We start from the raw sequence: 14910 nt of genomic DNA on the forward strand, positions 1-14910 counted from the left end.
CTGTGTTTTGCTACAGCTCCTTAAACGATCAGCATTACTCATGTCACGTATTCTAGCTGAGTCAACAGATTTTTGGGTTTGATAAAGTGTAGGTAATTGACTATGAAAATGCTAATTTTCATTTTGCAAGCTACTAAATTTACTGGATATGGCATTGCTGTTAAATTTACTAATTATTAAAGTTTTAATTTGTGTCTTACAGCGTATACTACAAAAATAAATCAGTTCATGTTGATTTGTATAAGGGATGTGGGTGTCCATTTCTGTTGCTGTCTCCGGCAGTAGAGTTGCTTAGTGAACCGCTGATACAGAAGCACTAGACCTAAAACACAAGTTGGCTTACTAATACAGTCAGAAATACATATGGAAATAGTACAGGAGCTTATTAGAACAGCATATATTTGAGATAAACTGTATTTGTCAGACCATAATAACCTTACCTTCTCAATAGTACAACTGCAGAAGTGTGGGGTATTTAGAGGTGAACAGTGCATAGGGGGAGAGTCGCATGACTACAATGTTTATCTAAACAAAATGTGCTGCATCTCTATTATCTTAGACACCTTCTATAATATGTGAACAACCAACACTGCAGCCACCTTTTGCAGAAAATTGATAACAATTTCTTGAACTCACCTATACATCAAACGTAAACATATAATCTCAGTTTTGTCAAGGCATGGTAACTTACATGTATATTTGCATTCCTCCCACTAGTCCCGAATTTTGGCATGGCTTGTGCAGATCTGGATGTGGTTTGGGCGACTCGTTGGAGGGGCTTAGTTTGTCCTAATTTTGCTTTTTATAATGTTATTTGTAACTCTTTTATGAATGGCAACTTGTATTTTAGCAAACCTGGTCACGTACCCCCTCCCCTAAAAATTCACTTGCTTAGTGACTTACAAACCTCCCAAAATTTCCAAAATGTGGGACAAAAATCTTTAACTGTGGGAACAGTTGGACAGTCCCCTCGAACACATTTGTGACATTTGTGTTATAAAGATTTCCTTATTGCCTAGAGAAACCTTGCTGTTCCCACTTGTTTCACTTTCAGTTTGGGTGGGGATAGGCCGTGGCAGCTTACACAAAAAGAGAAAGTGCTGACAGCCTCCTATGCACTAATCCTGGGGCAGGGAGTATTGCAGCACATTGCTGATTCATAGAGCTGACATACTAAAGAGCTCTCCCCAGCCAGGCATTTGGTTTCCGTAAATATGATCCGAATGCAATTGATCTACATGTTTCTGGGGCCGGCAGTCTACATTTTAAATTGATGTCTAGGGACACTTTGCTTACGGCCCTAGGATTTTGGGGGCACCAAGCAAATAAAATGGGGGGCTGCAGTAAAACAGCCATGTATAGCTGGACAACTATAACCATGTAGTCAGGCGCCATTGCCGCACTGCCTCCATTGTGTTGTGACGGCCGCCTGACATTTCTGCTAGGCAACAGAGACGCAGCTTTTCCAGCCCGACGGGCTCATGCGCAAAAACAGCACTTTGCGTTCCTAAGCAACCAATGCTTTTGCTGTTCACCTGTCGGCATTCAGTGTCATCACTGACCCCACAATCATCCCTGACTTATCAGGTTCACCTGGCTTTGGCACCATTATGGTGCCATAGTATCAGGCCATTTCCTGGCTCCATTCCTATGTCTGTTACTTGTGCTCCAGTTCCCTGTATCCTGCATTAGTGTATCCTTTGGCCTTTGACCCAGCTTGTCCCTTGACTATTCTTCTGGATTGTGATTCGGATACATATTGGCTCTCCTGCTTTGACCCCAGGCTATTCCTGACCATTCTCTGAATCTTTATTTTGTATTTCTTTTCTCGATTGGCTTTGACCCGGACTGTCTGACTATTCTTCACTCACCACTACTTCGCTGGCGACTGTCTTGAAGAACTAGGACCTGCGCATTCCTTGCAGCCAAGTCCATACCTCCTTGCGGTCTCTGGTTATTACCAGGGGAGCATTAGACTCAGCGTCTCCCTGTTCAGTAGCGTCAATACCAGCAAGTAGTTCCATCCAGTATCCAGTTCATGACACGTCACCAAAATTAGGTACTCTGCAAACATACACAGGATCATGTGGTATAGATAAGTAACTCCTTTACTCCACCCATGTCATGGGATCACTGCACCACAACATGTACACCAGCATGGGAGGAATATTTACTCTCCACGCTACTCGCTACACACATGGATTGACATACATTTTCCCAGTATCCACTTCCTCTTCCTTTTTCTGTGTTATTATTCCCACTACCGGGTTTCATCCTGACATTTAGTTCTCAAGAATTAACAGTCACTATCACACTGCTCACTCCATGAGGTTCTTAATAAAGAGTTATACCCATTCATAGCCTGGCCTATTTTACATGTTCTAAAACAAGTTTGTTGTAGAGAGTCAACATGTTTAGTAGATAGATATTTAGATATTTTTAACATCTGTCAACTCAGTTGGGGTGAGTAAAAAAATTCCACCATTAATAGCAATATATGTATGACATTTTGATCTTTATTTTAAATATTATAGCTATAGATATAATATAGGAAAGAGAGGTTGCAGAATACTGTAAATAAATGTTAAACGTGCGTACAGAATCGACAAAGCGGCCATCTATAATGCAGAGTTAAGCAGTGAGCAGTTCACTATTGTAGAGGCTTCCATGGTCCTTCTCCTAATGCAGGAAGAGTCAGTGTCGGATCCAAGTCTCGTTATGATAACAGACGCTCCGTCTCACAGAGTATCCCGCCTATCCACTTCCTGATGCGTTACGTCTTCTGACTTCTTCAGGTGCTTTCGATATTGTATCAGCTTTGTGCTGGTGAACATCGGGTCTCAGGCTTTCCTTTTAATGGAATGCAGTTTGCGTCTTCCAGTTGCACTTAACTGGAGGACTGCATTTCTTAATGCACTTTGCTTTATGTAAAAAAAAAAAAGCTTTGTAAACTCAAAACTGCCACATGTTTTTGGGCGCTTTTTATCACAAAAGAACGTTCCCAGGCTCTCAACCGAATAAAAAAAAAAAAATGTGAATGAGGTAAATAACTTGAAACACATTGAAATAAATAACCAGCATAATATCTCTAAGTATATACCATTGATTTAGTTCATTCATGGTAACAGCTGGTACACACCCTGCCTCCAGAGATAAATATGCAGATTTAACATGACAGACTATTTGGACATAGCAACAATATCACACCCAAAAGCTGAGCAAAACATCTAGGTTTATAAGAATCATTCATAATCCACTCTGTTTTAATATGAGGAATACACCTACAAAATGTATTAATAATGATGTTGGGGGGTGTATAACAGCTGGGCTTGGCACCAACTACTGCATGTCATGCTAGTTAGTCTGTAACACTGCAGCTCCAATTGATTTGTATATTTCCAAAATATAACATCTGCCGACCTTATCAGAGGAATTGAACTAATAATTATTAGATGACAGTTCTACCAAGTGCTTTACATACAATTTCCAAGGTACAGAGCCACTGGTCTGTTGAGGCTATGATCTAAGTAAGATATGCCTTGTTGAAGGTCATAAGGAGCTGACAGGGAATGAATTACACAACTGTTAACATGTTCTCTCCTGCTGAATCCTGTCTCCTCACCAATATCCTGCTCTGGCTTTTCTGTAGCTGCGGCTGTGTGTAGTGTAAAACCTCTGCAGTTAATGACATCTTGCACTTGGCAGACAGCACTTGAAACCCTAGGTGCAAAATCTGGTTAGACGGCAGCTAAAACCTATAATTAAAAAAAGTTCTCCAGCTCAAACTGGTCTTTTAACAGCTCTGTAGCCCAGTGACTCCTCTGAAATATGCTAATGCTTCTGTAGGAATTTAACGCTTCGCTGCTGGTCTGACTTGCAACATGTAGCAATAACATGAGCAGAATTCTACACAAGTGAAAACAAAAATAATATTTAGTTATTTTTACAGGTTACTATCCAGGATGGTATGAGGGAAAAAAATTGAATCACATGCAATGTGTCTTTTCTAGAATTTATGGAGCAAAGGTAGATGCGTGCTTTTAGGAGCAATAAGAGAGATACAATTTATTTGCATTTAGCTCATGTTTTCCTATAGACTGTAAGCTTGTGAGCATGACTTTTGTCTGTTTTATTACTGTGATTGTTCCCAGTTGTAAAGTGATGGGGCGTAAGGGAGTTCTATATAAATAAATATAAATAATAATTAAATAGTAGACATACTGGAACTTAATCTGCTTGCTTTATAAATATCAGCTTTGAAAAGATCCAGATATCACAGCACTTATTAAACCGATTTGGCCAGGTGAACCTAAAACATGATTGCCCTGTAATGTTAATGAATGTGACACAAAGCTATCACTTACTGGAGCTTAAATGGAAGCGGAGTTTATCCTTCCTAAAAATAGGAAAATATATACATTTATATGATTCTTACCATAGTTACTTTGACCATAGTTACTTTGACCAATTTCTAGGATACCAATTCGTGAAATCCTATATACTTACCAAAGATGCCCAAAAATGCTTTAGACCAGTGATGCGCTGGGGGTCATGAGTTCAATTCCCGACCATGGCCTTATCTGTGTAGAGTTTGTATGTTCTCCCTGTGTTTGCGTGGGCTTCCTCCGGATGCTTCGGTTTCCTCCCACACTACAAAAACATACTAGTAGGTTAATTGGCTGCTATCAAAATTGACCCTAGTCTCTCTCTCTGTGTCTGTGTGTGTGTATGTTAGGGAATTTAGACTGTGAGCTCCAATGGGGCAGGGACTGATGTGAGTGAGTTCTCTGTACAGCGCTGCGGAATTAGTGGCTCTATATAAATAAATGGTGATGATGATGATGGGCAACAGGTGCAGCCCTCTGAGCCGTCACATGCAGCCCCCAGTTCTTTCCGGTTTTATTTACTGTTATTATAATTATTATTTTGTTAGATATACAATCTGATATTGTTTTTACCTGTTATTAACCTTTACCTCTGTTTGAAAGTTATCTTTAATTCTTTTTGTCATGCAGTTGCATACGGCTCATCCCACTGCTATGTTATTCTTTTGCAATGCAGTTCTAAAAGCCCCAGGATGTTGGGGAAATAATGCAGCAGTTGTAATTTTCTCTTCATTAAAAATTGCCTTAATTTATAGATGTGGTTTTTTTTGTTTGGCACTCACAGATCCCCTATAAAAATTCTTATTTGCCACTGGTAGCTCACTGGAGAGATGGCATTCAATCTATGATCTAGTCATTTAATGCTTGTACCTACGAGTGTAACCTGCCTCTCCTCCCTTCCATTTGGGAAGTGATCAGAGTCATTCATGTACTTGGAGAGACGCAGGAAGAGGCACATGGCCATCTTAGCAATGCTGATGCCGCATCAGTGACAAGTAGAATGTGTAGTATGTCCTATGTTCTATTGCCCCATGTCCCGCCACCTACTTTGGTAAGAAAGCCGTGTGGCCGTTATGCCTTACCATATAGATCAATGATCTCTATGTACCCTTACATAACAATGGAACAGAAGAGAGATGGATTTACATGATTTAAATAGTTGTGAGCACATACAGTCTAGTTAACATTAAAGGAAGAAAACAGGGCTTCTATTTAACAAAGCTCCAGGCCAGTGGCAGCTATTGTGGGTATAGCCTCCAGTAGCCTTCATCAAGCTTCACTATGCAAAGCACGGGGAAGCCTATTTACCGCCGCTGCCCACCTATCTCCGGACGGCGTTAGCAGGGGGAATACATAAAGAAAGAATTTATTTAAATAAACTTAAAAAAATATATATATATTGTTAAAAATATTATTCTATTTTTTCATTATTATTTTTTTATTTAATGAATCATGCATGCGCAGATAGACCAAAGACTGGCTGCCAAAAGATAAGAGTCATCTTACTGCTGGCAGCCAGTATCGCACTGCATTTAAATGGTAAACAGCAGCGAATTAAAATGTTCTATCACTGCGATATGCACCATCCAACCCGTTTTTTCATTCTGGTCAATTCCAATTGGATCAAATATTGATAATTCAGAATGACCAATTATAGCGCCACCTGTAGATCTATTTAGGAACTGCATTAATGTGGACCGGTCACCTATAACATGTAGCAAGAGCTTCCATTTTGTTGGCTGAAACAATATCCTGCCTATGAATTCTCTAGGAACTAGTTCCTTGTGAATTAATGGGCAGCAGTCCCCTGAATATTTATGACGCCCACATAATGGTATAACGCCCATATAAGTATTTATGACTTGTAAAATAAATATTTTCCTAATCTGCCTCTTGAACTACAAATTTAAGGTGTTTTCACCACTTACTGACAGACATTATTGTATTTACATACCTCACAGTCATAAGTAAGTAACGGATGATGGATGAGTTGCTTTGTTGAGAAATTAGGTAACTGTAGTATAGAACTTATATGATATAAAGTGCAGTCATGTGACCAAACAGCCTCAGGTGTGTTTGTCTACAGTGTGTGCATTATTGTGAAATATATCATATCTTTGAAAATGATATTTCTCTAGGTGTGTGAGTCACAGATTATTAAATATGAATGAACATGTACCACCTCACATTGCCACACATGTGGTTACGCAAAAGTATATTTAAGTCTAATGTAAAATGTTAACTTGATGGAACGGATTGGGTCTTCCAGACTGTGACTCTGTGTTACTAATATAATACTCTGTGGTCACTTTTATTAGGTACACCTTTCTAAGACTGGGTATGACCCGCCACTGTCACCAGAGGCTTGGAAGTGCTAGAAACAATCCTTATTTATTCTGGTCCATGTTGACATGATATCATCAGACAGTTGCTGCTGATTTTTCGGCTGCACGTTCATGTTGCAAGTTTCCCGTTCCACCATAACCCAAATGTGCTCTATTGGATTGAGATCTGGTGACTGTGGAGGCCATTGAAGTACAGTGAACTCGTTGCCATGGAACCAGCTTAAGATGACCTGTGCTTTGTGAAATGGTGCGTTTCCTGGTGCAGTTAGACATTCGATTATGGATAGACTGTGGCCATATAGGGAAGTGCATAGTCAGCAACAATACTCAGGTAGGCTGTTGCATTTAAACAATACTCATTTATTATTAGGGGGCCTAATGTGTGGCCAGAAAATATTACGAACACCATTACACCACCACCAGCCTGCATCGTTGACACAAGGCAGCATGGATATATGCATTCATGTTTACACCAAATTCTGACCCTACCATCTGCATGTCACAGCAGAAATCGAGATTTGTCAGAACAGGGCATATTTTTTTTACCCTTCAACTGTCCAGTATTGGTGAGCCTGTGCCCACTGTAGCCTGGGTTTCATTGTGTTAGCTATCAGGAGTGGAACTCGATGTAGTCTTCTGCTGCAGTAGCTCATCCATTTCAAGGTTCCGCGTGATCTGCATTCACAGCTCTTATGCATACCACTGTTGTACCACATGCTCATTTGAGTTACTGTCTGTCTGAGCCATTCTCCTCTGACCTCTCTAAGGTTTTTTTGCCCAAGACCTGCCACTAACTGGATGTTTTTTGTTTTTTTCACCATTCATTGTTAACTCTATAGATTGTTGTGCATAAAAATCCAGGAGATCAACAGTTTCTGAGATACTCAAACCACCCTAAGCGGCACCAACAATCATTCCACAGTCAAAGTCACTTAGATCACATTTGTTCTACATGCCGGTATTTACAACTGAACCTCTTTACCATGCCTGCATGCTTTTATGCATTGAAGCTGCTACCACACAATTAGTTCATTAGAGATTTGCATTGACGAGCAGGTGTACAGGTGTACCTAATATTATGGCCACTGAGTGTATTTATATTATTATCCTTTATTTATAAAGTGCTGATGTATTACGCAGCACTGTACATAGAGGGGGCAATGACACAAAATAATATTACATACAGTGATATAAAACAGAAAGTAATGATGTTCCTGCCCGAAAGAGTCCTTATTGTGGAAATATTAGTTGTACCAATGTCACACAGTCTGAGATATTGTTGGAAATGGCAGATGTATGTTATAATTACTTCCTAATAGATTAGACCAGCGTCTTATTATAAAGGTTTTAGGGAGGCTGGGGCCAGATAGAAGCCTTCCAGGCAACATACCACGGATAGGCTACCAGCTGGGCAATTCTATGTTATTTACTTAGTACAATACATTTTAAAAAGCAGCATAGAAAACATTTCTCTGTGAATACATAGTCTACAGATTCCCATCGGCGCCATGGAAGAGAAGTATGGCCGGAGACAAGTAACACCGCATAAATGTTTATTAATTAGTAAAGGGAACAAAATATCAAAATGCATTTTGGTTATTTAAGTTTCTTCCAGTAGAAAAAGCACATATCAAGGTCCATTTAATTACATAAAAATACATGTGATTGAGAATGTTTGGCCATGTCATGTTTTCTGGGAATAGATTCGGATACCCGGAAACCTAAAATATCGTATGACATGACCCATTGGTATCCTAGGAATATTAGATACCTAGGGCCGATGTAGAGCTGGCAGCAAAATGGGAATACATTTCAGAAAAAGATCTTGGACAACAGTTATTTTTCCGCCCATATGCAAAGCTGTACTCATCGCGAGATTTATCCGCTTCTGCATCATCAGCGCATGCTTCTCGTTTATGATAAGTCATCATCAGAAAGTATTTGCATCTGCCCTATAGCAGGTGCAAAAGATATTCCTCCTAATAGGCATAGCTATTATACCTGCTATTAATGTTGGGACTGGTTACAAGGAGGGAAGTCTAATTATTAAACATGGGTTCTTTTTATTTAATGCCGAGGCTAATCAGGGGGAGGGAGGTTTAGAGTGTTCACTCATTGCTTGGCTTTCCATATTTAATGTATCTATACTTTTTTCCAGACAGGGCCCCAACACTCCTGAATCCAGGCAAGCAGCAACTGAGCTTACAACACGAACAACAGCTGGTAGTGAAAGCCTCAAGAACAGGTAGGAGAGAGCAGGACAGTCTGACATTTGTACTCGTTTTGGTGGGGCAGTCCTAATTTTGGGTTACTGTCTCCCAACTGCAGGGGTATTCAGAAGATATGTCCGACTTCACACTGCTCTGCTTGTGAAGGGGGGTAGCACCTAGCAGTAGTGCACACGACATTGACGTCTATTTGAAGGGGGTGGGAAGGGGTTGGAGAGCAGCCAAGCACTGTTTAAAATGATAGTCATGCCATAGTGGTCATACCCACTCTAGAAAATAGTGTGTTTTCCCCTGGAGAGTAGGAACATATGGTGTATAGCTATCCTGTTCTTCATATTATATCTAGAGGCATGTGAGTCTATGTGGACATATTGGTTACATGGGGCATATTGGTGATCTGATTGCATGTGAGATTATATGGAGATATACTGGATATATGGATGTATATGTGACTTTGTTCTGGCATGTGAAGATATATATGGTATTTAAATGGTTATTGCTATATACTGCGCTAATTTTACCTCTTACTCTGGCTTTGTGTGCGACACTAACTTTAAAAGATTTGTTATGTGGACAGGTCTGACAACTTACTTTAGTTAAAGAGAACTTAATGTTACAAGTTCTGTGCTTAATTGTGAAAAGCTCAGGGGACTGTGTGTCCTAGAGACCTAGACACAGTATATTTTCCCTCTGTGCAGGTTGTCATATTTTCAAATGTTTGCAAACCTCACCAATTACATACCCTGCCCCCAGTGATGTCACCCAGATCCATTGCCAGTAGACCGGTTGATGAAATCATGGAACTGTACTAAATGATGAGCTTTGCCAGCAGACTTACGAGCACCATCATACAAGCCAAAGGGGTATATTTACTAAGCTGCGTGTTTGAAAAAGTGGAGATGTTGTTTATAGCAACCAATCAGATTCTAATTATCATTTATTTAGTACATTCTGCAAAAAGAATCTGATTGGTTGCTATAGGCAACATCTCCACTTTTTCAACCCTCAGTTTAGTAAATATACCCCTTAGAGTAAAGTCCAAGAATAATTTTATATAGTCATCTCTTATTTATATTAGACAAATTAAAAGGGAAAATGTCAACAAAATGTTTGAATCCCTTTAAACAAGTGTACTTTAATTAAACACAATTTAAAGCCAAATGTGTGTAAGGGGACAAGCTGACCAAGTACTTTGTATTATTAGGAGTTTTATACAGTTTTAAGGCCAATCATCATCATCATTTATTTATATAGCGCCACTGATTCCGCAGCGCTGTACAGAGAACTCATTCACATCTGTCCCTGCCCCATTGGAGCTTACAGTCTAAATTCCCTAATATAGACACACACTAACACAGACAGGGAGACAGACAGACAGGTAGAGACTAGGGTCAATTTTGATAGCAACCAATTAACCTACTATTATGTTTTTGGATAATGTTATTTAGTAAACACAGGTCTTAAAGTGTTGAACAAGTCATCTTTGTTTGTCCTTCTTATTCCTCAAGGACATCTCACATTAACAAAGCCTCCTTAGATCACCGATGTGCTCTGTCTCACATCGAACATGACTTGTTAGTGTCGTAGTGTCCTCACTTCTCATTTCAAACAGTTAGTGAATGTAAAATAAAATGTTTATTCAAAAATCAAATAAATATTGTGACATTCACGAATATACTATACCATGATAAAACTTGCTACATTACAAATGATTTCTATAATTGGTCTGTAGCCATGTTCAAAGCTATTGCCCTCTGTTATCAGGAAGTTTAAGCTCAGACAATCTGTGAATTCTCGCTCAATAGACTTCGTTCACACAGGCATTAAAAATCAGGCATTCAGTGTATGTTCTTAAAGTCTATTACACACGCTGTAACCATGATTGTCCAAATAATAAGTAATTATATATGGAAGCAAATGAACCTGTACACTCACACTTTCTGACAAGCATTCGCTTCAGTTCATGTCAATTTTGACGTTGCCTACAGCGTTCACGAGCCTTTTTGTGCATCATAATAAAATGGGTTTCTATACACTAGGCTGCAGGGAGGCTTAGAGATCACTCTTTAAATACTCTGTTAAAACCTTGTACTTTGTCCTTGTTTTTATCAGGTATGGTTTTCAACAACTGTTTGTATAACCCCATAAAGACAGGTGTGCATAGAGAAAAATGCTTCTACATGATAACAATTCAATCTCAGGTATCATACTATCTATCTACCAACAACAGCACCTGTAGTACTTTGAGTTTCAAATAACAGTAAAGAGCTCCTTCCTATTTGAAAAGATTCTGTGCAATTACAGTATTATACCTTGTTATAAAGGTACATTTGAGGACAAGGCTGAGAAACACTATGAGACATGTGGCTGGAAACTACAGCGTTCTATATTGACAGTGCAAATATTTATGACTCAGTGATAGTTTGGGTTCTAGTGTGAATAATTAGAACTGCTAAATAAATATTAACAGTTCATAATTATTCACACAAAAACCAAAACTGTTGCTCAAATAGTCATTTCAACACATATTAAAAGTTTAAAGAAAGTTCAGTTTACAACATTTGAAATCATTGCAGTCAGATCAGTCTTATCCTAGATGTCTTGTGTCTGCTTTCCACTCCAAACGATGGACAACCAGTGAAATGCTAGCAGATCATATGACAAAACATGCAACACTTAAAACAAAACTCTGAATGTATTTGCACTTGTATTCCCGGATGGAGGATTATCTGAGACTTTGAAGTCAGTACAAATCTTTTTCCTGATCTAATTGTTTTCATTTTCCTCCCCTCCTCCTGCCTTGAGCCCTTACCTGATGCAGGGAGGAGCTGTTTAGTAATCTTACACCTGTTGAAGTGCACGCCTATCTCAGCTAAACTTCCCAAACAAGTGCATGTATAAGCATGAGAACCCTGGCAGCACGCGAGAAGGAATCCATTTATTTATTTTACTTGTAATTGCTATTGATTAAGGCAGCTACAGTCCACCATGGCACTGGATGACAGCAGTCTGTATGCCAGGACTAAGCTTTGGTTCAATCAAAATGACTCTAAACTGTCTAGACGGTGCAGCCTGCCTCCAGACCTTCTCTTAGGGGCTGATATTAAAGGGAAGATTCACAAAAATATCAAAATGTTGGATCCTATAAGACGGACTAAAAAGAGACCTTCTATTATCCCAGGTAAGCCCAGCATATGGTTACCCATTAATTTTTCTGTCTAGATGCCTACTTGTTAAGTCACAGTGTTAGAGTAAGCTACAGTTTGACAATACACCATGAGCTGCTTCTGCAATCCTATTGTTCCATGGGTTTCAATTTACAGTGCACACCTATAGGTAAAGGTTGTACAGTGCTCCATGCTGTGTTGTAAAATTAGACATCAATCCCATAACATAAAAATATAAGAAACATAACTAATATTATATGCATGCTTTAAATACTAAGCTGTACTTGGGTTCATCCAGGCTAAAACAAATATGTTGGTTATTCTCTATTAAATATGGTTATTTAATCTAATACATAATATTTATATAATTATTACGCTGAATAATATGTTGAGCTGTTCTCTGTGCAACGTTCTTTAAGATGTAATTTGCAAGAATTGAGCAATATACGTATACAGGTCAAAGTAAATCCATTTTCTGTTTTTTTTTAAACTCTTTATGTAGCAAAACTCATCTAATCAAGTTGCTGGATCCAGGGCAAAATAATGCAGAATTCTATTAAGTTTGTAAATAAAAGTGTACCTATTAGTAGAAGTAGACAGATTTGTCTGTCATGGTTATAGTAAATTAATAGACTGTATTTCATGAATATTGGTTCAGCCCACAAAACAACTGCCTTAAAGGCAGCTTAGCCATAGTTTCACTTTAATTCATAGCACAAAGGGAACACTCTACAACCGAGGAAGGATTATTAAAGGACAGGGTTTATTTGCCCTATTGTACAGTGTTTTTAATTGGTGATGTATAGTCATAATGCTGACAATACCTAATTACTGTCTTTGCCTCAGTCTTTCTGTATGTGTCGAGCTGCTGAGTGTAGTGTGGACGATACAGTTTCTATAGAACATACTAGTGTAAAGAGTATTAATTTTGATATTTGTGTCTACTGCTCCAGTTATACTGGTACTGGCCTTGCCTGGAGCTTTTGGAGTCTTAGTAGTACTTATTTGTTGTTCTGTACTGTTAGACCTTGTAAGGTCTATTGTTTGTAGTCTGTGCGGTGCTGCGGAAATCTTGTGGCGCCCTATAAATAAAGGATGATAATAAAGAGGCGTGAACACCAATGATCAATTCTGTAATTACCTGTGTGAGTATTTGAAGAATGTGTTGACAAAAGTGAAACCTATAAACACAGATATTTATATCCCCGGACTGACTGCCTGGTTCACGTTTTACAATAGAATCTACTGACTACAAAACCTGGTATGTTGTTTACTGACCCAATCTCAATATTGGTACAATATAGTTAAAAATGAGTATATAAAAGACAAATATGTATAACCTCAAACTGGATTTGTTTGTACCAAAATATCCCAGGTTCTTTACTTCCAAACCTTTGGGGGTTGGATCGGCTCCTCCGTTTAGTCCTAGATGTAGAACTCCAGCCATCCTTGCTACATAATAAGTGTTTTGTGGTTTTTGTAGCCGTGTGTAATCGGCTTCATATTATTTGAATCCATAGTTCTACTGAGCTGCACGTGTGTTTATGGTGCACAAAAGGATTATTTCCATTAAACACTTTTAAATGCCCTCTTTTTTCCCTCAAAAGGCTTACCTGTATTCATGCAGTTTCTCTGTTTTTCTGATGCTTAGTAATCTAAATGACTGACATTTAACACAAACCATAAAATCTACTAACAGACATTTCTTCTGATACAGAGATAATAGATTTTGTTGCAGTGAACCGTATGCAGTGGTTAAGTGGAGAATCTAGTGACAGTCTTATTACCGTTAATTATAAAAAAAAAACTTCAGGGGCAGAGTTCACTCCAGTAAATTCATTTATTTATATACAAATCTATATAAAAAAAGAGTGCCAATGACAACATGATACGACCACTAAGGAAACACAAAAGTTTTAGTGAAATGTGTCGTCAGTACACAGGAAAACCACGTTCACCTAAGTTATCTTTTTATATTCACTTATCTGGTTAAATTATTTTGCTGCAGAGTACAGAAATGTTTTCCTAAAAAAAAAAACAGTGAGTGATGAGGCTAAACATCTTGTACAAACTGTATTCCAGTCAGGGCCGGATTAACCCAAGGTCTAACTGGGCTACAGCCCAGGGGCCTCGGGCATCCAGGGGGCCCTTGAAAGTGCTCAGCGACATTTTTGATCGGGGCGGGCGTGGGAGATCTCGTGAGACTGAGTCTCACTCTCACGAGATCTCCTCAGTAAGGAGCTTACAGCACACCGCAAAAGGAATACAGTATCAGGAGTACAGAGGTAAGCTCTTGCGGCTCACAAGGGAATGGGAGCCCCCTTAGCCCAGCAGCCTCCATTCCCTTAATCCGGCCCTGATTACAGTGCATACTTTTATATAACCAGCAAAGAATTGAAACAGCTTTTTCTAATGGTCATTATTTAAGAGCACCTGTCGCTAGTGCACAGTGGATGCAGCCATTTGTGGGCTGACCCAATATTCATGAGAAGTCACCCATCATCTGATGCAGCCAATCATTTTGCTAGGTAACAGTGGCATCCTTAAATCTAAAGTATAGATGTGTCTCACGCAGAAATGCAGCCGTCATCAAATTGGAACTTGTACCAGGCCAAGATACGTCTCCTAAAAGAGGCATCTTAAAGATGCATGAAAATTGGAGGCGTCCATAAGTGTTGTGGATGGTTTGCATCTCCATACTCCTACTGTACTGGATTTACACCTGAGCACTCTTGACCTGCCTCTCCAAGTGCAAGAGGATGCAAGTATAAGATTGGATGCACAA

At 39.1% G+C, this 14910-nt stretch overlaps 1 protein-coding gene across 5 annotated transcripts in view; it reads left to right on the top strand.

The window, feature by feature from the left end:
- FRY (FRY microtubule binding protein) overlaps window positions 1-14910 on the top strand; it is a 310594-nt gene that overhangs the window by 76010 nt on the left and 219674 nt on the right. For 4 of the 5 annotated variants that reach the window (XM_075198964.1, XM_075198963.1, XM_075198971.1 and 1 more), the window contains exon 1: window positions 11857-12139. In XM_075198964.1, coding sequence (XP_075055065.1) covers window positions 11947-12139 — 193 coding nt within the window. In that variant the 5' untranslated portion in view covers window positions 11857-11946. Of the gene's footprint in view, window positions 1-8888; window positions 8976-11856; window positions 12140-14910 lie in introns of those variants that run through there. The other variant, XM_075198969.1, reaches the window with a different exon arrangement.

The sequence above is a fragment of the Mixophyes fleayi genome, chromosome 2 (assembly GCF_038048845.1).
Source record: "Mixophyes fleayi isolate aMixFle1 chromosome 2, aMixFle1.hap1, whole genome shotgun sequence".
In the NCBI taxonomy this organism is placed as follows: Eukaryota; Metazoa; Chordata; class Amphibia; order Anura; family Limnodynastidae; genus Mixophyes; species Mixophyes fleayi.